Here is a 26,242-nt window from a genome sequence, read left to right on the forward strand (position 1 = left end):
TGGTATCGGTCAGTCTTTGGTTGTGGAACTATATATGTGTGTCACCCTGTTGAATAATTCTAATAGAAACCTTGTGGGCATTTAAAGTAGCTTCTCTAAGGTTTGCTTAAGTTTCAAACTACCGCGGCTTGCTCATTGGCGTGGCTTGTCCCAAGTTGTCATTTCTTGTGGGAACATTATATTCATTTAGCTATTAGACATGCCTGTGAGGCGTTGTACAAATAATATCAGTCGACTTAATTGTTTTATAAATGACGTTTAGGCTGTGACCTCGGCCATTTGCTCATAACTTTCTTGTTTTTTTTCTATCGAGGAGATTTGATTGAGAAACGTCTGCTTTAATAGTTTTTTTTGGAAACCCTATTCTATTCGGATCACGCTTTTAAACTGAAAGGAGAGTGCACATTAATGGGCCTGAGGTGCATAACTTGAGTCAAGTATGAGGACAGGTACCACAACAGTTTGGCCAAGTTGTGCAAATGTTACCCGACTGCCTCAGGGGCAAGCACCTAACCATCGTGCCACTGTGACTGACTTCTCAACATCGATTACATTTTCACCACATTAATGCCCACCTAAATAATTTCATTTGTGTTTTCATTGTCAAGACTGCTGAGCCAGTGAATTTTCCTTGTGGATGAAACCAGTTTCTAAAAGGCATTTGAAATTAGTATTCCACGGACAAATATATGTTGACTGTGACGCACTTTGACTGATGACAAGTGTGTGTTACTGTGTCAGATGGCAGAGGGAGACGCAAAGCCAGTAAAGAAGGAGCGCAAGAGCCGTAACCCGGTTTTGGCCCGGGGCATCGGCCGTTACTCCCGCTCGGCTATGTACTCTCGTCGTGCTATGTACAAGAGGAAGACCAAGACCACTGAGACAAAGGTGCGGGGCACTCGGCAAGATAAATCCAGGTTGCCGAATGATGTCGAATGGATTACAATATGACCCGTCATGCTATCAGGTGGAGAAGCAGCTGAAAGTCAGGCCCCGAGCCACAGTTGTCAAAACCGTTGGCGGTGATAAGAATGGAGGCACCCGTGTTGTCAAGCTGCGCAAGATGGTACGTACACACTGTTAAAACCTTACCTGTACTTAAAACACACAAAAAAGCGGTCTGTATCAAGACAAAGCAAGCTTGAGGGGAACAATTATTGTATTTTCACCCATAAGACAAAGATTTAACTCTTTGAGACAAGAATAAATGCCACATATCCTTCCTGCTGCATTTGTGACATTGGCTAACACCCCCCACCCCCTGGGTTGGCGCAGCCCCGGTACTACCCCACAGAGGACGTCCCCCGCAAATTGAAAAGCCACGGCAAGAAGCCTTTCTGCCAGCACAGAAGGCGGCTGCGCTCCTCCATCACACCGGGCACAGTCCTCATCCTGCTCACCGGTCGCCACCGCGGCAAGGTAGGAGTTTGAAACACACACGCACACCAATCCTCGGTTTACCATAGCGCTTGGTCCCTTTCATTTTAGTAACATCAATGGAAGTGTTACTGGAATGTGTCTATCATTTATAATCTTTCATTGATCATAGTATATCCGCACCGAGGACCCCAATAGCACTTGTCTTTGTATGCCTGCTGAAGGGGTTTACTTTCTTCTTGGAGACCATTTTTATGTTTTGGCTCTTAGCCTCCATGTATTGGGGGCGGGGGGTCCACCTTTTCTTGGGCTACCTCCTTACATCTCTAGTTGTTTGCTCCTCCCACCAGATTCTGTTAAGGGGTGTCTGGTTTAGAAACATGAAACAACCACTCAATGTGCCATTTTATGGAAAGAAACTAGGAGACAACTGTGCGAAGAGCCTTCCATTTCATCTTGATCCTCTTCTTTCTTGTAGCGTGTGGTCTTCCTGAAGCAGCTCGCAAGCGGTCTCCTGCTTGTCACTGGTATGTGTTTGCAGCATCAATTTTAAAATACAAGTACAGCTGTTAATCCCCTCGCCTTTTTTTTTAAGGCCCCATCGTCTTGAACAGAGTACCCCTGCGCAGGGCTCATCAGAAGTTTGTCATTGCCACCACCACCAAAGTGGACATCACCGAGATGAAAATCCCTAAAACGCTCAATGACGTTTACTTCAAGAAGAAGAAGCTGAAGAGACCCCGTCACCAGGAGGGAGAGATCTTTGACATTGAGAAGGAGGTAAATAAATTCTGCCCTGGTCAAATTTGTCCCAACAACTTGAGCTGATTGCTAATTACACCCCCTCGTGCATGTGTGTAGAAGTACCAGCTGACGGAGCAGAGGAAGGCGGACCAGAAAGCTGTGGACTCTCAGCTTATCCCACTCATCAAGAAAGTTCCCCAGCTCAAAGGATACCTGCGTGGTACCTTCTGCTTGTCTAATGGCATGTTTCCCCACAAGCTGGTTTTCTAAGCGTGTTAATAAAAGTGAATCTTACAGCCACTTGGTCTGGACATTTTTTTATTTTACAGTCTAAATCATGAACTGATTAATAATTTATAAGTACACACTAATGAACAGGCACTGAATGCAGAACACAAAATGTTCATTAAAAAAAGACATGTAATGTAACACAAAAATAAATATTTCATTTATTTTTAGATGGCCACATTATTTTAATCCTCAGAACAAAAATAGAAAGCACAAAAAAGGCAGCGTCCCCATTCCCGCCTGGGAATGGATGCCTTTGTCGAGTCAGTAATGTGTTGTAGTTGTAAGCGTGTTTCAAAGTGTGCGCGCGCTCTTAACCAGATTTGAAGAGCAGGATGGCCACCTGGCCCAAGTAGAAGTAGATGAAATGTTTGGTCTCGTGAGTCACGTAGCTGCCAAAGTTCCTTCCCACGATGCAGTGCCAGGTCGGGTTGTATTTCTTGTCAAACTCCTAAGAACAGAGGTAAAAGCCCACCCTGTGTACCTTAATCTTTGCATATGTTTTGATTAAATGCGTGCACACTGCTGTGAAACAAAGAGCGTGGCTACTTTACACTTTTACAAAGAACCTGTGACTTATGGTGTATAGGAACAAAGGCAGTATTTTTGGGACTTCATTAATCCTTTAAAGTTGATAGACATCCCTTATTGAGATGACAGTCCTTGCATCATGCTGGTTGGCTGAAATTAAAATTGTATTATGCATGATGAATCAAGTTTATTACATAATGTTAAGTACAATGTGTCCCTTAGTAAATGACATTCAATAGCTTGATACCCAATTCTTAAGTTATGAAAACTAGTTCAACGTTTTACTCATATCACAGTAAACTAAAATTCTGACAAGATGAAATCAATTACTTTGAATTTTTTTGAATCAATTGGATGAATGTGTATTTGAATTTTAAACACGTTAAGCTCATGCCAACACCGTACAATTTACTGCTTATACTGTACACAAAGGGTAAGATCATTTTTGTATTACCTTGGACATGTGTAGTATAAGCCAAATCAAATGAAGCCACACTTAATTTCAATATGCCTTGGACATGCAATCAAATATTTCCATTCGGACGATTTGTTCGTTTGTATGTGTGAGAATAACCTAATCAGACCCAAAGGCCTTGGGCAAGTTGTGTACAGCAATTTGCAGGGCTCAAAAGGGCTTTTTTGGCGGGGGTGATTCAGGAATCGAGCCAAATTGCGTCTTGGCCATGGTTTTGTACCTTCTTGATGTAGGCAGCGATGTCCTTCTCGATGTTGAACTTCTCCAGGGCCTGGGTGGCACACTCCACGGCGTCCTGCTGCATGTCCTCGGACATGTCAGCATTCTTTATTACAGCTTTCCTGTCTGCCATGGTCGCCCTGGGAGACGACAACAACAACAAAACAAGATATTTATTACGCGTTACTTCATTTTGATATTACCGACCAATTTGTCGTTACGTAAGGACTACAGTAGTAGACTCGGCACTGGAATATTTGGACGCGCTATTTCCATTGGGATTGCATAACTTCCACCATTGGCGGTGTGAGTGGATGCGCGCGCTCAGTTGTTTCTATGGAGACGCGCGAGCAATACTTAACATTTTTTTAATCGTGCAAAACAACAAAACAAAAACAATTGACGTAGCCGACCTTGTTGACGCCGAAGGCACATTCATGAATCAAATGCACCGACGCCAACCAAAGCAGCATGGAGTGGCAACACGAGCAAATGGTATGGAATATATACATGTAAATTAAGGAAGCTATATTTGAACGAAAAAGCTAGCATCACATGGCTACGTGCTATAGTGGACGAGCTGTTGATTGTACCACGATATCAAGCTGTGCATTCGTCCCTGTACTAAACAGATTTTTTTAAAAAGCGCACTGCCTTAAAATGCATAATTCTTCTAAATAATCGCGGTTAATTTTCTTAAATTCACCTACTAGTCTGTTATTTTGGTTCTTGATTAGGTCTACACCGAGAAGCAGTCCAGTAACGTCCAACTCATGCGAAGTGGTGCACGCGAGAGTAAAGGTGGGTGTGTTGCGCTTGGGCGCTGAGGCTACGTCGCGCTGATTGGCTGATGTCACCGCAGCAGGCGCCACAATTGGCTCACAGCGGGCCGTCTCTCTGGTTTTTCTCCCTGCATTTTATTTCAGACCATCATGCCTTGCGGCCCATCGTTGCCTGGGAAACCACTGGCAAATCTTGGACGAGAACCGTTGTAATACGAATGTAATTTCTACGCGACATTAAGATTTTTGATTAAATATTTAAGTTTTTTAATGCTTGATTCATCAGCTTCTAACCAACGCAGGTGTCCATAGTTTGTTTGTTTATTGAACATAAAAACATATACAGTAATAAATTGACAGAAAGTAAGTATATATATAGTAAAATAGTAAAAGGAAAGAGAAATTAGTCATCATTCAACACAATTATTATGTTCAAGAAAGTAGGAAGAAGTAAAGAACTTATCTAGTCCTACTCCGTAGAGAATGTAAGTGGAGCAACAGTGGATACAAAAATACTCCACCCTTCTGTTCAAACGCCAGGTTTTGTGGCATAAATTAACTTGACTTAACCCGAAATCCTTTTGTATTCACTTGAAAAAAAAATAGAGAAAAATCTTCAAAAATACAAAGCCTCACCAATCTAAGACAAATTACTCAGGAAAAAAAAGCAATCCGAAGCGAATGCAATACTCTCCTGTATGAAAAAAAGAGGGAAAAGAAAAAGGAAAAATATATATTGCACTGAATTCGCACAGGGTGAATTTATCAATCACATTCAACCCCAATGTGTTCTAGTAGGCCTTTCCTGACTTTTTTGTAGTCCAAGAGGCCGAAAGCAACATTGAAGGACAAATATAGCTAATGCTGGTCTCGCTGTTAAAGTACACATGATCTTATTGATATGTCTGTGCTACGATGTAAAGTTATTATGAAATTGCACAAAATATTGTACAAAGAAAAACACCCAAGCCCGGCTCCATTTTGCAAAAACATACTTGAAATCTCCCGAATGCACGTAAGAAAATGTATTTTTGTCCCATGACACCAACTTAGAACAACTCAATTTTATTTGGGGCTAATCAAAGGCATTTTAAATGGTGGCAGCTGTGTTCCCTCCCGATAACATGGCCTTTGGGTCTCAAACTCCGGTCCGAGAGGGCCACTTTCCCTAATGTTTTCCATCTCTCCCTGCTGCAACACACCTGATTCAAATGATCAGGATCATTAACAGGCTCCTGCAAAGGCTTGTTGATGAGGTGATCATTTGAATCAGGTGTGCTGCAGCAGGGAGATTAAAAACATTCAAGAATGCAGCCCCTCAAGGACTGACGTTTGAGACCCCCGAACATGAGTTTGAATGTGATCACGCACATTTGTGCAACTACATTCTCCGTTTAGTTTTACTATACATTTTATTTTCCAATGGCGTTGTACAGGTAATAGGTCACATTAAAGGTGGAAAAAAGTTTTGAAATGATTTGTTTTTAAATTCACAAAAAGCTTACATTTGAACAGGGGTATATAGACTTTATAGCCTTTGTATGGGGAATTTACATTACGTATTCTCATATATAGGAGTATGTAGATATACTATTGTAAGTACAGCCATAGGACATATTTTTTTCTAAAAGTCTTTATTTTTTTAGCCAATCAAGACTGTCCTGAATTTACAATTGTTGCTCAGAAGAAAATTATACTGCAGCATTTCACTAACAGTGAACTACAGTAGTTACCGATATTTATAACTGCCCTGAAAATAAAATAATGTAAATGCGACCACTAGTACAGCAGCCATAAACAAATGCTTGTCTTCATATTTTTACCATAATAGCCCCCCCCCCCACACACACATATTTAAGAACTGCACTGGCATGTTCTATTAAATACAAATCTAAAGCTCCATTGCATGTGCTAATGCAGATAAACCTGATGACAGAGAGTGGATTGCCAATACACAGAAAATGTGATTCGGATCGGAGGAATTGATCTTTGTCGAGAGGACACCACGAAATAAACTGCACCTCTGCATGCTGGTTGATGTGTCCCCAAAGCCACATTTTCAATACTTAAAAGTCGTCTTTGTCTTTATTCACTGCGATCCTTCGGCTCCTTGTATTTGTACTGGATGTAATCAAAGATATCCTTTTCACTATCCACCAGCAGAGGCTCCCCTGCTACACCTATAACAAAGCCACAAAGAGGAACGATTGTTCATTAAATGGTAAAGATCACACAACCCCGACACTAACAATCGCTCCAACGGTTTACTTTAGAGTACCAGTACTGAAAAGTAGATCACGGTTTGAAAAAAAAACAAAAAAACATTTGATTGACTCTCTTGGTGTTGATGTTTCGAGGCAAGATGACACAGGAGAAATGTGACCAGCTGGATTTAAAAGCAGGAAGTTTGTCCACCGCAGATAATAATGGAGGGAAAAGTCCAGTGTTTGATATGTAGGAAAGTGTGCAGATTTATATGCAGAGGCCCTTGAGATACAAGTGAGCTGTCTTGAGCTCTTATGGATTTTTTATTCTATGTCTGTATTACACAGCCCCCAATATGGAGCAGCACAATATCTATTGAATTGAAACAAACCAAAAAAAAGTGTCAACAAATGTTTACTTATTTGCAACCATATAAATATGTCATTCACTCAGTTTTTTTGTTTTGTTTTACAAAGTAAAATGTGGAATTACATTTTAATTATATTTTTCATGCGATCATTTGTAAAGAACACTTCACAAGACATTTTGGTGTTTTGGGGAACTGTACAAATTTTTTTTAATTGTTCAAATTTGGCATGGCATTGGTATAGGTTCCACATAGTGTAAAAAAATCAATAAAATTAACAGTTGCGAACGACTGAAGCAAACAAAGGGTATGAAAGCAACCCAGTGATGACTCACCAGTGACCCCAAGTGGTCGTATGGTGTACTCATTGAGCGTGAAGCCCTTCTCCAAAGCGTGAGTTCTCATGTTTTTATTGAAGATATCACTCCCAGTGAAATAGAGAACGCCACAGTAGTATTGGTCCTTGGGGATCAACCTTGAGGTAGTGGAAAGACAACAGTGTTAACCAAAAAAACCCCACAATGCCTACAATCAAAACATGCACATGGAGGAATATAAATCCAAGTAGCACCTGATATCAATGCGCCTGTGAAGGTATTCTTCTTCATCTTCATCTCCTTGTTGCAGCTGACAGACTCCCTGCAGAAAACAAGGCTGTCATCATGTGCTTCATGTGTACACGGACACATGCGCGTTAACGCTGCTCAACGCATGAGCAGTCACACTGAACACGTGAAAGGAGCGCAAGCAGGGGGTCTCACCATGAACTTGGAGTCGCCTTTAGAGAGAGTGTCAGTCACAAAGCCAATCGACTCCAAATGTTCCACCACAGCGTGGAGGAGCTTTGGCTAAACCGTCGGTTTTAAAAGAAAGGTTACGTTTAACAACAGGGCAACACACTGCATTGCATTTGGTTAACAGGCTTACTTGCTTCTCAGTCTGAGAGGTGAAGTCCGGGTGGGTCAGCAAAATATCAATATCCCCGCTTGATGCCGCGCCTGCAAATTTCAAGTGAGGGGGCTCATTCGCCGCAAAGACTCAACAGCGTAGTCAAGTGAGAAAACCACAGGGACGGTTTTACCTCGCCTGTAACTTCCGCAGATCGTTCCGATATAGTCAGTGTCAATCTTTGTCAACTCCCCAAGGATAAGTGTCTGCACGAGAGCAATTTTAGATCATTTGTTTTCGTCTCCTGAGAGCAACTGAATATTCCCCAAAAGATTCCACCTCATTTTGTCGTCCGTGAACATAGTCCACTCTCACTCAAAACATCCCCCAAAATCAGCATGGTGTGTAAAAAACATTGGGAATGTGCTTATAGTCTGTTGACATCGTTACCATTTGTTCAATAAAACAATTGAAAGGGCAGCAGTGACTGTGGCTATCCTTGTCCGCTTGTGGGGACAATTTCAGTATCTTTGTGCGAGTGGTGGTAGCCTAGATTTAAATTAGCCAAGTTTGATACATTGTGTTGGCGATCGAAAATGTGCTGATATGGTTCATTACTTGGTTCGACATATTGCATTTTATCTTCTTTTTGTAAGTGTGAAATATATAAGTTCGCTTTTAATATTTGTATTTTTTTCCCCCCGAGCAAAGAATGGCATTGACTAGCAATTAAAATGCATTAAAATTTAGAATATGTTATGTTATGCTCAAGCAGTCAAAAGTGTGTATTGTGCTTTTCAGGAAATTTAAAAATAAATAAATACGACAACTGGAAAGCAAGTTTAAAATTTCAAAAGCTTTGTGAAATCAATCCATTTGAATGTGTTGTTGGAATTTTGATGATTCAATCTTTCTAACATGGACACTATTTGATTTTAGGACTTGTAGTTATTCAGATAATCATATTTCAAATTATTTTTGGGGGATGTATTTTCTGCGGGTAATCCGGTTTCCTCCCACATTCCAAAAACATCCACGGTAGGTTAATCATCTTTAGGTGTGGCTGGTTGTTTGTACTGCGCTGACTGCCCCAAAACAGCTGGGGTTGGCTCCGGCACACCCGTAACCGCCGTGAGGATAATGGATTGAACGAGCTATTAAGAAAAATAACAACAACAAAAAAAAATCACCTCCATCGTTTCCATTTCAGCTCGTGGAATCCTTTTCTCAAAGTCCTCAAAGTACCTGAACAGGGTAAAATGATCCACTTATCAACACAAGAGTTTTGGATTGAAGGCTTGATAATATCAGAAAACTCACTTGAGGCCAATCTGTTGATGATGGTTAAGCTTGCTTTCTATCTTTTTCAAATCTGAATACACAAAATGAAAAGAAAATTAACACACATCCAAAATGAATCCCACAGCTTGACATTGAACAAGCTACGCGCTCGACAAACCTTCAAGAGTCTTCACGCCTTCTTCGAAAAACTTCCGTGCGGCAGCCGGGCTAAAGTGAACACCAAAGAAAGAATTTGGTTACTATTTTATACCTTTCACTCCGTTTAGGAATCGTGGGTGAGATGGAATCTATGCCAGCTGGCTTTGGCAAATGCAGTCAATATATAGACAGACAACCATTCACACACACGCCTACAAACTATTTGGAGTGCTGAAATATTTAGCAACACTCATTTCTTTGGTCAACTGTGATTGTAAATTTGTATGAGCTTGTATTTGTCATTTTAGACTCATACCCAATTCCAGTTACTCTTGTAAGAAAATTGATAGAAGAGCTGGTGTCGTCATTTCGAATCTGAAAAGAAACGAGAATAAAGGTTGAGTTACTGAAGTTTGTGATATTATTGAGCCATCACCGTATGAAATGTGCTTTCCATGACCTCACCTTTTCCAGTTTCCGTAGGGTTCCTGTCTGCAAGTACTCGTCAATCTTTTCAGCTATTTTAGCGCCAACGCCTTCCTGTAAATACATTTATGGCAACATGAAAACAATAGCGGAAAGCACACTTGTGATGTAGCCATTAAATTTCCACATTTTGCTATGTTACAGCCTTTCCCAAAACACACAATGCATAAAACCACATTAAGACACTGTCAACTTTTATTTTCAGCAAGTTTATGAAAAATAAAAACTAAGACATAACATGATGTTCGTAAATATTCACAGCCTTTGCTCAATACTTTGCTGATGGTATTTTTCTAGTAAAAGGAAAATTCTTTCATTTGGTAGATTCGAGACAGAAAATCATTGAGCAGACTACACTGTGAGTCTTGAAAAAGTCAAAATTCTCTTCATTGGCTAGCAGTGAATCCGTTTTAAACATCACTAATTCTGCAAATGATACCACAACCCTTTTTGGTGCAAGCACGTACCAGTTTCTTGGCTTCTTCGCCATTCCTAATCTTTTGCGGGTATTTGGCAATTGTTGAGGCTGCTTTCCTGAACATAGAACCCCCCCCCAAAACATCAAGAAAATCGTCAAGGCACGTATAGAACCCACAAAAATAAATCCTCCGTACGTGAATGAATGTGGTGTATCATTATACACCATCATTGTTATTTGTCTCTATCATTATGATGATAGAGACAAATAACAAGGACTTGGATAATGACCATATTCAGATTGCATGGGAAATAATGCAAATCAGTAAACAGCCATTTACTTCTTCGGTCTTTATTTTGACAATTATAATTACCTGTAAGCATTGTACTTGTGAATTGCCCTGTTAACGTTCTTCTCGTAGTTGGCCAGCTCTGGAAACACAAGAGAACGATATTTTATTGCCCTTTAGCGACTATAGTATCGTGTCCCTTTAACAGACGGTAGCCTGCAGACTGTGTGTTTAAATCGTGTTTCGACGGTAACTAGATCAGTTTACAATTTAATTTTGTCCTTTATACACACACAGCACGGCTTCCAAAGGAAAATCTCACCGAAGCTTTTGCAGTTTAGCACACTGTATGCAAACGTTCTTTTATTCCCGTGACAAACACACAGATGTCAGTGTAACTAGCGTTAGCACAACTCGGTGGTTAGCTTTCTCTCCCCCAGCCCCCAACATACCGACAAGAAAGTCTGTTATTCCCTCGTTTAAAGATTCTTGTGGTGCTTTTCTCTTGCTCATGGCGGAGTCGTCAAATTTCCAAACGTCCGGTTAAAATTCTAACGAGTTCAGACGCGCGTAGAAAACATTGAAAGTCTTTGTTGAGCGCTAGTTTCTGACTAGCATAAAAGCTATGTGGACAATGAGAATGAAATACTCCGGGGCGGGGGGACACGTAGTGAGGGCGGAATTTACGTTGACTAGCTACGTAGTGATATCAAATTAGACATGTTTCGGTTTATGAATAAAGTTTTGTTTGTTAACATGAAAAAAATAAATTCGTCAACTTTGAAATCGTACTTTATTTTTTAGGTGCTTTTTTTACAGTAAGTAAAAACAGATTCGTATCACCAAATCAATTTAACTGCAGAAAAGAAACGTTCAAACAAAGGGAAAATAACACTCTCAATGGAGAACCTTTCACGAACATGAGCTCTCTCAGCCACCATACGAGTACACGCTATCATTTCATCTACGAAACGTTTGTTAGAAAAATAGTTAATATTATATGCAAAATGTTTGAAATAAGTTTAGCAACAAAATTTTGTTACAAGTGTTTTGTATTTAGTTTCATCTGAATCAAATGGAATTACAATTCTCAGCACAATGGGTTGAAATATTCATATTGTGCTATAAGGTCTATTATTTCAACATTTTAGGATTGAATTGCCCATCATATCTTTGTGAAAAGTAGCGGTATATAGCAGTTTACACACACACAAACCAGTGCAGTCATTTTTTAAATAGTTGAGAGCATTTTTCTCCTAAACAGAATCATACAATCCAGTAGAAATTTGGATTTTTTTTTGTCATTCTGTAGTTGGTATGATTTGCCACCTTTCAGGATAAAAAAAACAGAACTTTTCAAACACTATCATTATACAAAAGGTCACATGATACAGTGCAATGTTGCATAATTTAACACCCAAGTCACAATCAACTCTTAAAAAGTTTAGCAGGTGGATGTCCCATCCCGTCCTCTTCAGGGGTTAGGAATTTGTTTTGACATAAACTTTATCCCTGGAAAAGATTTTGATGGCTTCCTCAATCTCAGAAAGTCTTCTATCAAGGTGAGCGCGCCGCAAACGAACACTCAGATTGTCTGCTTTGAGAGGAAGCAACAGCAGCTCCGTCACCAAGGAGCGATGGCCTGTGAGGAGAAAATCAGTGTTCAAAAGTCAAAAGACAAACTATCCAGTGAACTACTGTTTATCGCGGGGGGATTAGTTCCAGATGAACCCACAATCGGTGAAAATCCACAAAATAAAGAAAATGTTTCATCAGTTGTACTACCCTTCACACACTTGAAACACATTTAAATTGATTAAAACACACTTAAACCTATAGAATAAAAACATACTCTCTTTGAGCGTCTTCAGAGTTTCCTGCCTGTCACTGTCAGCCATTAAGGTGTGACCAGGAGGAACAGATGGAATAAGTTTCTTCTTCCTTGCCTCCTCCTCCTCTTTTCGCCATTGCTTCTTCCTCTCTTCTATGCTGTGTAGAACAAAACCGTGTCAGTGTTTTTTACTATATGTTGATTATTCGCGTAGAAGATGACTTACTAGTGTGGCACCTGACCCTTGACAGCACTGGGCACTGGTTTATCCCGCAGGTTTGTCAGCGACTGGGACCTCTGCAGAGTCTGTCCTGCTGCCCTTGCATTATATTTAATGAAATTTATGCTTTGACCGTTCACCTACAAATGAATGGACAAACACCGAATCACATTGCGCGACAGGCCCGAATAGCAAATGCATAAATACATAAGAACTCCAGGTCCACTGTAAGACAAGGACCGGAACTTGATAATCTACAGTACTGAATTATAATTCAGTCGCAAAGATGTTGTCGTCGCCACCTGACAGTCATATGAAATTAAAAAGCATATAAAATCTTACAGGAGCGTCCGTAGTCCTGATACCTACCTACCCTCTCACCTACCTACCGTACATCTCCATTCCTATTTCTGCCTCCCTACCACCCAAGGAATTAGAATATTACATGAGAAACAATACTTTTTTTAAAAATTCAGAATTTATGTAGGGATTGGTCTTATGAAAAGTACTTGCCTTTGTGTTTAATCAATACACATGAGTTTCACCTTATCAACTGATATAATGAAAATGAACTACTTCAATGATATTCAAATTTATTGACATGCAAATGTTTATTCTATACCTTCTTCATGCTGAAGTGAAAAGACAGGGGAAAAAATCCCATGTTTAATAAAGTTTGCATTTTAGAGATTAAAAGTGCTAAAAATGGGAACATGAATTCAATACAACAAATATTAGAGCAAATAAAGAAAATTGTTTGGGTGTGGAAATTTCATTGAGTTGCTGCATTATTTCTTCATAAACTACATTTCGGAAATCTACATAATTCGCTTTTCTTACTTGCAAATTCTTGTCCTGTTCAGGTGTGCAAGAGTGACGCAAGGTCACAGCAGCAGGGATTGAGTGTGGTCTTGGTGGTACTTTATTTTTTGAGTGACCCTTTAGAAAGTTTTGACACTGTGGTTTCACAACCGGACCGGTGGCCTGCACAACAACAAAAAGGGACGAAAAGTGATCGACATCAATTGTATTCATGGAGTGATTCTCAAGTTGTGGAGGCGGTTGATATCTCTGCTTTTTGGTACCAAACGGCCCTAGACCCGTACCCGGTTGCAGACTGGTGATTGGGGATCTCTGCTCGAGCAGGCGCGTGAAGGTAGTGAGAGTAAGTGGTATGGAAGATGGATGACAGAATGGAGTTATCCCTGTCTTTTGTGTGCTTTTTAATAGAAGCAATCGTCACCTGTAAGTCTATCAGGAATTTGGATTGGATGTTGTGGTATTTAGTTGACGTCCACAGAGCTTTGACTGGGGTGGAACGGGCCTTCTCAGCTTGCACTTCTTTGCAACGTCTCTGGATGTCTCGAAGCCGTCGGATATTGTCTTTGCGAAAGTCAAACTCTGGCTCTTCTGAGGGACAAAACATTATGAAACAGTTGGCATGATCAAACCAAAAGTCCAAATATGAGAAGAGAGTGGCTTACTGGGTTTGGTTATCTCTGTGGCAGGAAAATAATCTACATTCAGAAGCTCCCTCATGACGCCTGTCTGCCCTTTCTCCAGAATGTGCGAAGCATTGGCGCTGATGCGGGGACGTCGTGCAGAGGCATGGGCACTGTAGCAGTCAGGATGCAGGACAGGATCTGGAGCAAGAGGCCCCGACAGCAAGCTCAACATACCGCGTTTGCTTCCCTCTAAACGAGCCAATGCTGGAAAAACAACATTTCATCAGTATCCATCATTGCAAAAGTTCCATTAAACTACACTTACATTTATTTTCTGTTTGAAAGAAGCTGCGGTCTATTCATATGATGTTGGGGTGAGAGGCGGGGTACACCTGTACCCTGAAGTAGGTGCCAGCTAATCGCAGAGCACATATAGACAAACAGCCATTCACATTCACAAACGAGAACTTCATTCATCCATCCATCAATCCATCCACCAGTGCGTGTGTGACTAACCCGAAGCAGGTCTTTTGTAGTATTGGGGAAACAGCGATGGGTCTGGTGGGATTGGTCCACATATTGATGAAGGCCCCTCGCACATTGAAAAGCTGTACTGCACTTTAACCTTCGGCTACTCTAGATTGAAGATGAGAAAACCTTTATTAGTCTCGCAATGGAGAAATTCCCGATTCACAACACCAAAGTTATGAAAGGAAGAAGTAGAACAACAAAATATAGGAGCTGCTGGAAAGGCAGCCACTCAGGCGGCGCCATTTTGAAGTCAAAATAACAAAAATAACACAACACAACACAACACAACACATAGGACACAGACAGTCGTGCATTACATTACTACATCAAAACAGATCCTTGTAAGGCCATGTCTTCCAAATTTTGACTGCCGTCATTGTCATTTCGCAAAGGATTAGTTTTACAACGATAACAGAGGATATAAATCAAATGAATGAAAACAAAAGTAATCGGAAATGTTGAAAGATGGCGTAAATCGTAAAAAAAAAAGAGTAATTACCAAGTGTGACACCTGCAGAGCGGATTTCGACTCACAAACTCATACACGTGACTCTCGGTAAACAACACCAACACTACGATGAGCATAAATCATAAACGTAAATAGTTTTGTTGCACGAAACTGCGCTGAGAACTTCATTTACCTCAATGTTATTGTCGAGCGCAGGATTAACGTGAGCCACGCAGCTTGATGACGTGTGTTTGAGTTTTAGTCACCATGGCAACAGCGTCACCGCGCAGAGAGCAAGAACACAGAAAAGAAAGCAAGTCTAAACTTAGGCTAACCTCTGTGGTATTTTTTGTTTGGCCCAAATTGTTGTCAAAGAGTTTCTTATTAATGAGTGCTATCAGTCCTCCGGCTCTAATCACAATATACTCCAAGAGTTTGTTCGCACTGCATTAATATGATGTACTGTATTCTAAAGGCTCAACTGAAACCACGGTTCCACCCCCAGCTGTATAAACACGAGTCACTTCACGCAGATGAAAAATACAGAAAAAATAATTATAAAAACATTCAAAACAAAACGAACAGCGACGATCCATCATCATATTTCTGATTACACAATAACAACATGTCAGTTGGAATACTTTAAATAACGCAGGAGTTGGAATTTTAAATGACGTCACGGACATCATATTAAGTCACAATTTTAATATATATGGCATCACAGAGATTGACGTGATTTTATTGAACTGATTATTTTCGTTTCACACAAGTTGCCTTAAACGAATAATTCTGAATGAAATGTTGCTTGAAATAGCAATTATAGCCCCCTACTAGTTGACATTTGCACATTCTTATAATTCATCATGTAAAAAGTCAACTCAGCAGTCAATTAAATCCATGTATTTATTCCATGTCAATTACACAAAGACACCGCCCTCAGCAGAGGACTCGTGTGCGCATGCGCGTAACCCTGAGCTCTCTCCTTGTCCCACCGCAGCTGCCTTGTTAAACTCTGCAGTCGACGCACATCGCCAGCACTTTAAAGGTAACAACAGTTTGCACTCAATAATTCTCTGATACTTTAAAGTTGTGCGCGTTAGTACGGTTTACTTCACTACGACACGACCATTTTTTTTTTACTGTCAAGGCAGGTCTGTTTCGGACATAAAGGACTGTCCAGTGCATCCAGCTGCTGTGTAATATATCACTTGGTTCAGACAAACTGATACTGTATACACATTGTCTGCCAATTGTTTTTAAATATAAGTAGGTATTTTTGTTTTAGCCTCCATATTGTTCATAAAAGCCAGTTTCCACCTGTTCGCAGAAATAAAGGTCAATGGCTACGTGCACAGTGGGGGTCTGTTATCTCTTGGCACTCCCACTAACCATTTATATGTTCGGTCACTCTCCTTCCTTGCTCAAAGGGACAAGTGCATACACTTATAGGATTGTTAGCCAGTATGCTGCAGAAATCAGTACTCATAATAACTGTCATAATTCGCACAAGCAGAGAAGAGATGATCAGCGTGATAGTTTACGTGTTACACAGCCCTCAGTTTAAGTGTTACACCCCTGAGGGCTTGACGAGTAAGCTTTTAATGTAACTTAACTTTGTATGCAGCGATGGCTGTTTGAAAGTGCTCTATACCTAGTATTTATAGAATATAGTATTTATTAAATACAGTTGAGTTGAGTTGAGTTGAGTTGCGTTAACTGCTTTAGACCTTATCTGACACGCACACGCACACGAACACACACACACAGACACGTGCATTCATCCAATATGTAAGCTACACACATATGACACGTAACAAGTTTTTATTTGTTAAAAATATTTAAAGACCTATATATAAAATATATATTTACAATATGTAACCTACCTTAGATGTACGTGTATAATGCATTTTATTATATAAATGCTGTTGTTATTTTGATTATTTGATGTATTGTATTTATATATTATTTTCATTTTTAATATTATACGTAATTGTTGTGATTTAAACATTCACGGAAAATACTGATAAGGTTGTTTATTGTATACTATTTATTTGGTAGAAATTATATGTGTTTATTTTTACGTTATAAATGTTATCATATGAGTCATGTTATTAAAATTAGAAAATGCTTCTAAACATATCAATGTTATATATTTTCAATTATGTTTGGTGTCTAAATTACATGTATTTATATTTAGTCATTTATTCTACACTGCATTTCATAATAGCTGTTACTCTATATATTTTATTATTATTTTGATGGAATGATTTTATTCTGTACATGTACAATACAGTAGTTGTATAATTATGATTGTCCATTTTTTAAAAACGGTATCATAATTTAATTATGCACAGCAAATACGCATAAAATCACTTTCTTTGCAAACAATATAACATGCAAAGGAGCGTTTGAAAATAGCAAATATAGTTTCCTAATGTTCGCCATCTTGTTTGTGTGTGTGTGTGTGTGTATGTGTATGTGTGAGTTCATTTCCATTATTTATCAGCATTTTGTTGACCTTTGAGCCCAGTCAAGGCAGTCATTTGGACAGATGAGGGGCAGATGAAGTGTGACGCTACAATATAAACACACAACATGTATGCGATTGAAGAATGTTTAAATCTTGTTTTTATTCAGCGGTTTAGTAATACTGACCCTGGAGGGCCTGTTTTTGTTTTGTTTTGTTAGTTTTTTAATCCAACTCACATGTGTGTCAGTGTCAGGTTCTCCCAGGCTCTAAATTTAGAGCAGTTTGAAATGAGGAGGTGGGAGTTGTGTGTGTGTGTGTGTGTGTGTGTGTGTGTCTGGGGGGGGGGGGGGTGTCAGCAGAGGATGAAAATAAAAAAGCTTTTTAAATTCACAGGAATATGGAGGATAACGCTTGTCTTGGTGAAATATGTGGCAAAACATGCGTTGATGTTAAAAATGTCACTAATCACAAGTTGTTACTCTAAAAACTGACTTTAGGGCATATCATATTTTTCCTCAAAAATGTTGATGGATGATTAGTCCAACCTCAGAAATATTTGGATATTGGATTAGGTTTTATTGTTATCTCACATTCTTATTGTGTTCTCATGTTATGTACAAAGTACAGTGGCCTTTACAACATCAACCGCACACTAACGCCACCGCAGCCGCAACAACAAACATGATAGCACTCACAGAAGCTAAGAAAAAGTGTCAAAAGTATATATCTGATGTTGTGTTGATATAGAAAGAGAACAAGACTACTCCTTGTGCTGTGCTCCTCTGAAGAGGCAATGGTGGGGAAAGCAAAGGGCCGAGCAACGCAGCAGGACAAGGCAGGGAACAGAGACCAATGTTTCACGTGTCACCATGCACCTAAAGGACACGGTGAGTGATCGGGGGGGGGGGGGCTGCATGAATCGATGCTAGAATTATCCATCCATCCATCCATCTTCTACCGCTTATCCGGGGCCGGGTCGTGGGGGCAACAGCTTTAGCAGGGAAGCCCAGACTTCCCTCTCCCTAGCTACTTCTTCCAGCTCTCCCCGGGGGATCCCGAGACGTTCCCAGGCCAGCTGGGTGACATAGTCTCTACAGCATGTCCTGGGTCTTCCTCGGGGTCTCCTCCCGGTGGGACATGCCCGGAACACCTCACCGGGGAGGCGCTCAGGAGGCATCCGAATCAGATGCCCAAGCCACCTCATCTGGCTCCTCTGCTAGAATTATGAGGGTCCCAAAATGCTTAGTAGAAGGAAGCCTTTTTATTTCAGCTGAGAGTATTTGGATCCAAGAACTCAATCAGGGACACAGTAGCTATTTTAAGGCCGCCTCTAATGGTTATTAAAGCAGGGAAGTGAAGTGAAGTGAACGCGTGATCACAAGGTCACCATGTCAATTCGAGAGACACTTGCTGATCATTTGTCGGAGCGCTTATTGCTCACCGTCTACCAAACCTGATAAATGGTTCTGTTAGCACTTCTGTCATAGGAGCCTTTCTACAGAGGAAAAAAAAATGCACACACTGGTACAACTGTACTGATAGTGAGCTCGCGAGCGATGCGCAATCTGGATATCGAGCGCACGCTTGCCTTACGTTTGGCTTACGTTTTCCCCAGTAGTTATCCAGCTCGTTGCTTTCTCGCTACACTAGCTAGAAAGATACTTTATTCATCCTGTGAGGAAAGTTGTGGACCTAATGTAGCGGCCACTGAGTGTATGCTTCGGCTCAGTGGTTTAGGCATACAGTCTATTAGCAAACAGGCTGCCAGCCAGCTAACAGCCATGCTGCACGCTCATCAAGCGTGGGAGGGGAGCTGTCATACATCAACTTCTTGATCCACACAGGTCTCGGTTCCAGATGGCCAGGCTCTTCCCTCCTCCTTTGTGCTCAAAAACTCTTGTTTGCAGGCAAATATTTGGTCAAGCCTGTTTATTGTAATGCCTTGAGTGCATCCCAAGTTTCCAGGAGACATCTTGTTGCTTGCAGACCGTCTTCAGTCCTAATTAAGCCTGCAATTCATAAAAATGAGAATGAGTTCAAGTACTTATTTGACGATGACGATGATTCTAAGAACTCGTGACTGAAAGGGGGCCTCCATGCCACCATTTACCGAACGGCTCAGTGTCATTATTTTAATTCCAAAGCGAGGAGGTGACGCAGATAGGACCCTTGAAAACACGTTAGCTTACGAGCTAGCGTGTGGCTAGCGCTTGCGTCTACTCGGTCGGAAACAATCCAGCCATCAGAGGCTTTAATCGGATATATTTTCACTCGTCAATCTTGTTGGGATGTATAGCGATAAGAAAGACGCTACACAAAGTAGCATGTTCTTATGTATTTTTACAAGAAAAAAAATTGTTAGAAGAATAAACATTTTTGAAGAAAAAAAAAATTAAAAGAAGAACATTTTTCCAATGAAACTTTGTCAGGCTACCAGATCAACGTGGGAGTTTTAGAAAGAAAATAATGTTGAACATTGTGCTTTTGTTATTATTTCTTTAAACATGGCTCTATTATATCTTTCTGAATAAAGCTACCACAAAAAAGTGTTTTATGTGTGTAGGGCTATTACTGCATGCAAAACTTGTATGTTATTTTTTTCTCAGACACAATGGCCGTCCCGCCTTCATACGCAGACTTGGGGAAGTCTGCCAAAGACATCTTCAACAAGGGCTATGGTACAAACAATACTTTATAAGCCATTCATAAGTATGCTCCAACTTTTTCTTACCTTCTTTTTTTTTGTATGTGCTCATCATTCCTTCCTCGTCTCTGCCAGGTTATGGAATTCTTAAGCTGGATGTGAAGACCAAGTCCCAAAATGGTGTTGTAAGTACTTTGTGCCATGTCATATTTGAATCTGTTGTTGCAAATCAGTTTTTATACAGGTTCATTTCTTTTTCTGCCATTATGTTTGTGTGTGTTTGTGTCTGGGTCTGTGTGTGTGTATGTTTTAACCATTTGTATGTGAGAAATCACACACAAGTTTGCGTTGAAAAATAAATAGGCACGTCCTCATGATCTTGGGATCACATGGACAAAATTATTGTGAAATCGAGTCCTTACATGTACGGGAAGTAAAATTGGATGAAAATATGGAATTGTTCCCTCTATTTCTACCTTGAATTCAAATTAGGTTTGTAGTCCTCTCTCAACCCTTGTCCATATAGTGCATGTGGTTGTCCCTTCCATTTCCCCCCTCTAATGTTGTCCTTTCTCTTTTTTTATCCGCTCCCTTCTTCTTTGGATGTTCATGTCAGATGGTAAGACAGTGTCTGTATATATAAGGGAGTAGATGGGTATTCTGCACTTGTAAAGATTTGTATAGTGGTGCCTTGAGATATGAGTTTGATTGGTTCTGGACCATTCCCTTCACTTAAAACACTAACAACTTAAGTCAACTTTCCCTTTTGAGATGAATGGAAATGCCATTAATGTCTTGCAGCCCAAAAATACCAACAAAAAAAAATTAGACTTGTGCCTTTGAGTATTGTTCTATTGTCTGTCTCCATGTGTTGCTGCACCATGCGTGTTTATCCATTCCTTAACGCGCAGGCATTTGCTGGCCCTTTTTCGGGGTGCTGAAGCACGCATGTTAGCCGTCTGCACATGTTGATATTTTAGCCAAGGTGCGACTGACAAGCTAACTCACTCTATCCAATTAACATTATAATACGAGGAGCAACCATACAGTGCTTGAATCTCAAGTTTTTGCTAGCAAGTCAAAGTAAAAAAAAAAAAAAAAAAATCCCCAAACCTGTGAGTGTGTTCACTTGTGTCACAAGGCACGACTACAAGTGCAAATGTAGCTCCACCAAAGCATATCCTCACACACTGAGCACCAACCTCTTCCCCAGAGTCCTCCCCAACCGCAGCAGCGAAATGATGCTTTTTGTGGGCTCCTTGAGTACTTCCCCTCAGCTGCGAGCTGCTTTCACCGGATTCTTGCCTCTCACCTCTGACCTCCGCTCTGTCTCGCAGGAGTTTGCCACCTCTGGCTCCAGCAACACCGAAACGGGCAAGTCGGGCGGCCACCTGGAGGCCAAGTACAAAGTCGACAAGCTGGGCCTCAGCTTCAATCAGAAATGGAACACGGATAACACTTTGGCCACAGAAATCACGTTCGAGGACCAGGTGCAGTCAAATGCCAAACTACCTTTAACGCTTTCATGCAGCCTGTAACCTGATAACATGATATGCTGTCCACTGTAGTAACCGCTGTCCTTGAAAGGGTTAAAATGAGCTTTGATAGAATATGAACTTATTTCCTGATCTGCAGCTGGCAAAGGGCTTGAAGCTTGGGCTGGACACCTCATTTGTACCCAACACAGGGTAAGACCTGTCCTCTTCATTATAAGCACACAATTGTCAAACAGTCACTCAAAATGACTATGCCTGAATGACTTATTTAATTTCACTCTTGATAAGTGAGCAGGCCCAGAAATTGAAAAATCTACGGTAAGTGTGCCCCAAAAAAAAAAAGAAAACAAATCTGTATGTCCCCTTTAAATAAGTCCCGACACATGTGAAGTAGTTACAAGTGTCGATCGGTGGTTCTTAACCTTCTTAGAGGTACCGAACCCAACCAGTTAATCTATACATTCACAGAACTCTTCATTAGTCAAAAATAAATATTTTTACAATTTCAAGACATTACAAAAAAAATGCATTTATTAAAAACAGAAAAAAGAAAATACAATTTCAGGAGATAAGTATCTTTTTTTTTTTTTTTTTTTTTAATTGTACAACGTACAATCACAACAGTCACACGATGACTACTAAGCGAACTAAATTTCCAACAGCACTGATTGGACAAGCAATGTCATGTGATCATCGGCAGCCAGTGATAGCCAAGCGAGCCTGTTAGAACTAATTGACATGTTGCGTCGCGTGTGTTTTACCCTCCATGGCAGAGGCTCCGCCGAACCCCTGAGACCGATTCACCGAACCCAGGTTAAGAACCACTGGTGTAGATAAATGATTTGCCCTCATCCTGCAGCAAAAAGAGCGCCAAGCTGAACGCTGCTTACAAGCGTGACTTTGTCAACGTGGGCTGCGACCTGGTGTTCGACATGGGCGGCCCCACTGTCCACAGTGCCACCGTACTGGGCTACAAGGGCTGGCTGGCGGGCTACCAGGTGGCATTCGATACCGCCAAGTCCAGGCTTACCATGAACAACTTCTCTCTGGGATACAAGGCCCGCGACTTTCAGCTCCACACCAGCGTGTGAGTGTCATGTTACACGTCATATTATACGGTGTCAAAATCAACTATTGTTCTGTTTATGTTGTTTTGTCTTTTCATCTATTGTGGGCTTGTGCATTTGGTTACAGGGCCTTGAATAGCAATTATGGAAAAAGCAAGACAGAAAGACAATATAAAAATGCTATATTGATTTTTAATGTAATTTTTTTTTTCATGACTTGGGGTTATGTCATGTTCTGACGGTGCTTGCGTTGGTTTTCTTCAGGTACTCAAACTTCATATGATCTGCTAGAGGAAAAAAACCAAGGCCTGATTTGGAATATAATAATAATGCCCCTTTTTTCTTAAATAAAGGGACGGAAATTGAAATGTGCTTTTAAAATCTAATTCATTGATTAATCGGTTAAGAAAATAATCATGAGTTGCAGATGCAACACAAATAAATACAGTATTTTCTCTCCATTCCATGCTTGCAATTTTTTTAATACCATTCTCCTGATCATCAATGAGATCAATCCTAACCAGGAACAGCTGAACTTTATTTGGGGATAATCAAAGGTGTTTTAATCAGTTATAATAAGTTGTGCACACTTGTGCTACCACATTATCTCAGTTTGTCTTGAAAAGATTTGGATTTTTCTTAAATTATTTTGTTAGAGGTCACATCAATGGTGGATTGTTTTATTCAAATGATTTATCTTGATCGCATTTTCCATATCCCCAAAACAGGGCTCTATAGACTTTTTATATGCACTCTATTGGTCACCTCCTATCATTTTCATCTATTCCGGGTCGTTCTAGTGGTTCTCTTCTTTTCAGCATTCACTCTACTTTTCTGTTGCAGCAACGATGGCACAGAATTTGCCGGCTCTATTTACCAAAAGGTGAACAGCAAAGCGGAGACTGCGGTCCACCTGGCCTGGACGGCTGGAAGCAACAACACACTCTTCAGCGTGGGAGCCAAATATCAGCTGGATAAGAATGCCTCTCTTTCTGTAAGGAATGGTCCCAGGAGTCTCACAATTGTGGGCTATACAAAGATGTCACGGCGTGTCACTTCCTGTCTACGGACACTCAAGATTTGCCGTTTTCTCCATACAGGCCAAAGTCAACAACTCCTGCTTTGTTGGAGTAGGATACACGCAAACCCTCAGGCCAGGTTTGTTTTTCTGCGCTCGCTGGTTCAGTTTTTCTGGCACAACAGTGCAATAAAAGTGGACAATTTTGATCTAACAAACCAATCAGAGAACAGAAAAATATTTGGTACCGTTGCTAATACAGTTTAGGTTACATGGGACAGCAGTCCTGATTCTGTAAGCCCATTGTAGCACATAAGAGTTTGAAATGTGATTGAAGAAAAAAAAAATCAAACATCCACATACGTACAGTATATATATTTTTAAATAAATATTTTAGCATCATGAATTCACGCGGCTCTGTAATTATTTTTGTTTAGTTTGACAGGAGACATGAAGTGGGCGTGTCAATAAGCAGATCGAAGCCTCTTTTTTGAGAACATTTGTTCAATGTCTGCCAAGCTTTTGCTTTTTGTGAAGTTAGTCGCCTTCGCTGCCACCACATAGCAAACTTATTCGTCGGGTCACTCCCCTCAAGGCACTCCAATAATTTAGGCTGTAGATTTTGAAGATGCCCTGACTTCCAACTACTGGCAAAAGGGCACCATTGATGCTTCCTTCTTCTTTTCCCCCAGGAATCAAGCTAACACTCTCAACACTGATCGACGGGAAGAATATCAACGGTGGCGGACACAAGATGGGCCTGGGTTTCGAGGTGGATGTGTAAAGAGACCGGGAAGAAGAAATGTCATCGCGGAACAAGGATAAAGAAGAAAATGAAAGAGGCCAATTATGAAGCCGCCTCCAAGGTCCAACCAGCAACACGAAATAACATCATTACACACACAAATAAACTCAGTCTCAGGGCTTGTTTCATTGCAATATTGTTAAACCAGATTGATAGTTCAGCAACACACTGTTCAGGTTGTGCTGTTGGAATACAACGGAGCAAGGGAGAGATGTGCTGCACATAATTGTCCAATAATATCGGGCGAATGACACATTTTCAAATATATTTTTGTGAATTCAAAACTATCATGTCATTTCCAACCAAAAGTTACCCATTCAACATTCACTTCAACTCACACTGTGCCCAGTGTATTAACTTATATTTGTTTTATTTGTGCATAAATAGGATTTAATGCTCTTTATATCAACTCAAACTTTTGCCACACTCAAATTGCAAACAGTGAGTTTTGCATTTAAATCTGAATGCGTGGCTATTGAATTCCATGTTTTTAAGCAAAGAGGGAACTTTTCATTTTTATTTTTTGGTCACTTCGCCAAATATCTGCCGATCATAAAAAGTGCAATAAAAGATGTATTGTCCAAGTGAGCAAGTGGACCTCTAACTCCACCATTTCACTTCAGTCGCTGAAAGGTCTGGTGTGTGTGTGTGTGCGTGCGTGTGTGTGTGTGCGCGCGCGCGCTTTATATAAGAACCTTAGTCAAAAGGTATAACCTCAAAGACTGACTTTTATTTAAGCAGTGGAATAAAAAAAATTACAACACAATGATGAATACGTACTTTTGTGCCATTACATATCATGACATCAATAATAAAAAAACAGGTGCAAAATTCAAAATATCACTCTCTTAACATGTCATTATTGCAGTTGTAACGGCACGGTGAAATTGCAGCCCAGTGGCAATATATTAACACCTCCCTTCGCCTCAGTATCAATAGATGGAGAGAAACGCATTAAAAAAATAACCAGGCAGTGCATCTTTTGACATCAAGGAAGTTGTGGAATGAATTAGAAGTGCCCTTAATCTGATCCTGTTTGTAGTTCAAAATTTTACTTTGTCTTAATGGAGAAAATGCTCCATTAAAAACCGTGTGCAAACTTTTGTGCTACCGGCAACATGTGATTTGTTAACACAGACAATTGGGCCAGGTCATTCATGGATGGAGTTAAAAAAGTTAAATCTGCAACAGAGTCTTAACAATCAAAAACCAGACTAAAATATCACGTAATGTACCGTGCTCAGTGACTACTTTTCATGCCTGTTCGACCATTAGCTAAGGGTTTGGCAACTATCGCCAGTGAACAGTGTCGCAAATCAAATCAAAAATGTCATATCACATGACCTTTCACAACAAAAATGACATTTTACAGGTATTAAGGAAGGTCCACCAAGCTGTATTCATGAAGTTTATACGCTGTATAGTAAATAGTAAATGATATACTGTATATTGTACAGTATATCGTTTATGTTGTGCTTTACAATAATACTTAACCATGTTTGTAATTTCATATGTACCTGCGGCTAAAAAGTTGCTCTTGTTGCTGAAATGCCCTTGAGATTTCACATCAAAAATTGTGCTTTTGGGTAGAAGTGACATGCAGCTTGTCACGTAGCAAGGTGGTGGTGGACCCCAAAAAGCAGGCAGGAGGGAGGAGCAGGGTGAACTTGACGAATTGTATTAAACATAGAGAAAACTAAATCCAAAACCAACAAAGTCCAAAGTATCAAACAAAAATCATGACTGAAAATAAAACAT

At 40.3% G+C, this 26,242-nt stretch overlaps 5 protein-coding genes across 9 annotated transcripts; 2 read left to right on the forward strand and 3 right to left on the reverse strand.

Annotated features, from left to right (window-relative positions):
- Window positions 1-741: 741 nt before the first annotated feature.
- rpl6 (ribosomal protein L6) lies at window positions 742-2,421 on the forward strand. Its single transcript, XM_086111683.1, has 6 exons — window positions 742-888; window positions 968-1,066; window positions 1,276-1,419; window positions 1,856-1,904; window positions 1,973-2,157; window positions 2,239-2,421. Exons 1-6 carry the CDS (start codon window positions 742-744, stop codon window positions 2,389-2,391), a joined length of 777 nt encoding a protein of 258 aa, XP_085967809.1. The 3' UTR covers window positions 2,392-2,421.
- Window position 2,422: 1 nt separating this feature from the next.
- Window positions 2,423-4,468, reverse strand: dynll1 (dynein, light chain, LC8-type 1). The gene is made up of 3 exons (XM_086111684.1): window positions 4,345-4,468; window positions 3,636-3,774; window positions 2,423-2,860 (listed from the first exon to the last, which is right to left on the reverse strand). The coding sequence occupies exons 2-3, from the start codon at window positions 3,765-3,767 to the stop codon at window positions 2,723-2,725; spliced, it is 270 nt and encodes an 89-aa protein (XP_085967810.1). The 5' UTR covers window positions 3,768-3,774; window positions 4,345-4,468; the 3' UTR covers window positions 2,423-2,722.
- Window positions 4,469-4,719: 251 nt separating this feature from the next.
- polb (polymerase (DNA directed), beta) lies at window positions 4,720-11,157 on the reverse strand. The gene is made up of 14 exons (XM_086112151.1): window positions 10,962-11,157; window positions 10,594-10,651; window positions 10,270-10,336; window positions 9,782-9,856; window positions 9,633-9,691; window positions 9,336-9,385; window positions 9,197-9,248; window positions 9,067-9,121; window positions 8,070-8,142; window positions 7,916-7,986; window positions 7,750-7,836; window positions 7,560-7,627; window positions 7,324-7,463; window positions 4,720-6,596 (listed from the first exon to the last, which is right to left on the reverse strand). The coding sequence occupies exons 1-14, from the start codon at window positions 11,020-11,022 to the stop codon at window positions 6,502-6,504; spliced, it is 1,011 nt and encodes a 336-aa protein (XP_085968277.1). The 5' UTR covers window positions 11,023-11,157; the 3' UTR covers window positions 4,720-6,501.
- A 128-nt stretch (window positions 11,158-11,285) lies between these two features.
- On the reverse strand, window positions 11,286-15,227 carry enkd1 (enkurin domain containing 1). 5 transcript variants are annotated; one of them, XM_086111528.1, is made up of 9 exons: window positions 15,178-15,208; window positions 14,522-14,641; window positions 14,331-14,420; window positions 14,045-14,269; window positions 13,804-13,970; window positions 13,401-13,544; window positions 12,567-12,700; window positions 12,362-12,498; window positions 11,286-12,151 (listed from the first exon to the last, which is right to left on the reverse strand). In XM_086111528.1, the coding sequence occupies exons 4-9, from the start codon at window positions 14,235-14,237 to the stop codon at window positions 11,991-11,993; spliced, it is 936 nt and encodes a 311-aa protein (XP_085967654.1). In that variant the 5' UTR covers window positions 14,238-14,269; window positions 14,331-14,420; window positions 14,522-14,641; window positions 15,178-15,208; the 3' UTR covers window positions 11,286-11,990. The 5 variants fall into 5 exon arrangements, with proteins under 5 accessions (XP_085967654.1, XP_085967650.1, XP_085967652.1 ...); XM_086111524.1 differs by lacking the exon at window positions 14,331-14,420 and having other exon boundaries at window positions 15,178-15,227; XM_086111526.1 differs by having other exon boundaries at window positions 14,045-14,420.
- Window positions 15,228-15,912: 685 nt separating this feature from the next.
- vdac3 (voltage-dependent anion channel 3) lies at window positions 15,913-25,250 on the forward strand. Its single transcript, XM_086111845.1, has 10 exons — window positions 15,913-16,029; window positions 18,202-18,341; window positions 20,061-20,132; window positions 20,234-20,283; window positions 21,436-21,588; window positions 21,734-21,786; window positions 22,454-22,681; window positions 23,505-23,655; window positions 23,762-23,819; window positions 24,372-25,250. Exons 2-10 carry the CDS (start codon window positions 18,248-18,250, stop codon window positions 24,461-24,463), a joined length of 951 nt encoding a protein of 316 aa, XP_085967971.1. The 5' UTR covers window positions 15,913-16,029; window positions 18,202-18,247; the 3' UTR covers window positions 24,464-25,250.
- Window positions 25,251-26,242: the final 992 nt, after the last annotated feature.

This window comes from Hippocampus guttulatus, chromosome 5 (genome assembly GCF_054856545.1).
Source record: "Hippocampus guttulatus isolate MCC_2025c chromosome 5, RoL_Hgut_1.0, whole genome shotgun sequence".
Taxonomy (NCBI): Eukaryota; Metazoa; Chordata; class Actinopteri; order Syngnathiformes; family Syngnathidae; genus Hippocampus; species Hippocampus guttulatus.

Bases quoted from the DNA above. Each gene is read 5' to 3' on its own strand.
- rpl6 (XM_086111683.1), top strand. From the start codon at position 742: ATGGCAGAGGGAGACGCAAAGCCAGTAAAGAAGGAGCGCAAGAGCCGT. The intron at 1,420-1,855 runs GTAGGAGTTTGA...TCTTTCTTGTAG, and splicing joins CCGGTCGCCACCGCGGCAAG to CGTGTGGTCTTCCTGAAGCA. The intron at 2,158-2,238 runs GTAAATAAATTC...GCATGTGTGTAG, and splicing joins TCTTTGACATTGAGAAGGAG to AAGTACCAGCTGACGGAGCA.
- dynll1 (XM_086111684.1), bottom strand. From the start codon at position 3,767: ATGGCAGACAGGAAAGCTGTAATAAAGAATGCTGACATGTCCGAGGAC. The intron at 2,861-3,635 runs GTACAAAACCAT...CTCTGTTCTTAG, and splicing joins TCGCTGCCTACATCAAGAAG to GAGTTTGACAAGAAATACAA.
- polb (XM_086112151.1), bottom strand. From the start codon at position 11,022: ATGAGCAAGAGAAAAGCACCACAAGAATCTTTAAACGAGGGAATAACA. The intron at 9,386-9,632 runs GTATGAGTCTAA...TGTTCACTTTAG, and splicing joins ACAAGAGTAACTGGAATTGG to CCCGGCTGCCGCACGGAAGT. The intron at 6,597-7,323 runs GTGAGTCATCAC...GCTTTGTTATAG, and splicing joins ACGACCACTTGGGGTCACTG to GTGTAGCAGGGGAGCCTCTG.
- enkd1 (XM_086111524.1), bottom strand. From the start codon at position 14,606: ATGTGCGAGGGGCCTTCATCAATATGTGGACCAATCCCACCAGACCCA. The intron at 12,499-12,566 runs GTAAGTCATCTT...TGTTCTACACAG, and splicing joins AAGGGTCAGGTGCCACACTA to CATAGAAGAGAGGAAGAAGC. The intron at 12,152-12,361 runs GTATGTTTTTAT...TTCTCCTCACAG, and splicing joins TCTGAAGACGCTCAAAGAGA to GCCATCGCTCCTTGGTGACG.
- vdac3 (XM_086111845.1), top strand. From the start codon at position 18,248: ATGGTGGGGAAAGCAAAGGGCCGAGCAACGCAGCAGGACAAGGCAGGG. The intron at 20,133-20,233 runs GTACAAACAATA...CGTCTCTGCCAG, and splicing joins CATCTTCAACAAGGGCTATG to GTTATGGAATTCTTAAGCTG. The intron at 23,820-24,371 runs GTTTGTTTTTCT...CTTTTCCCCCAG, and splicing joins CACGCAAACCCTCAGGCCAG to GAATCAAGCTAACACTCTCA.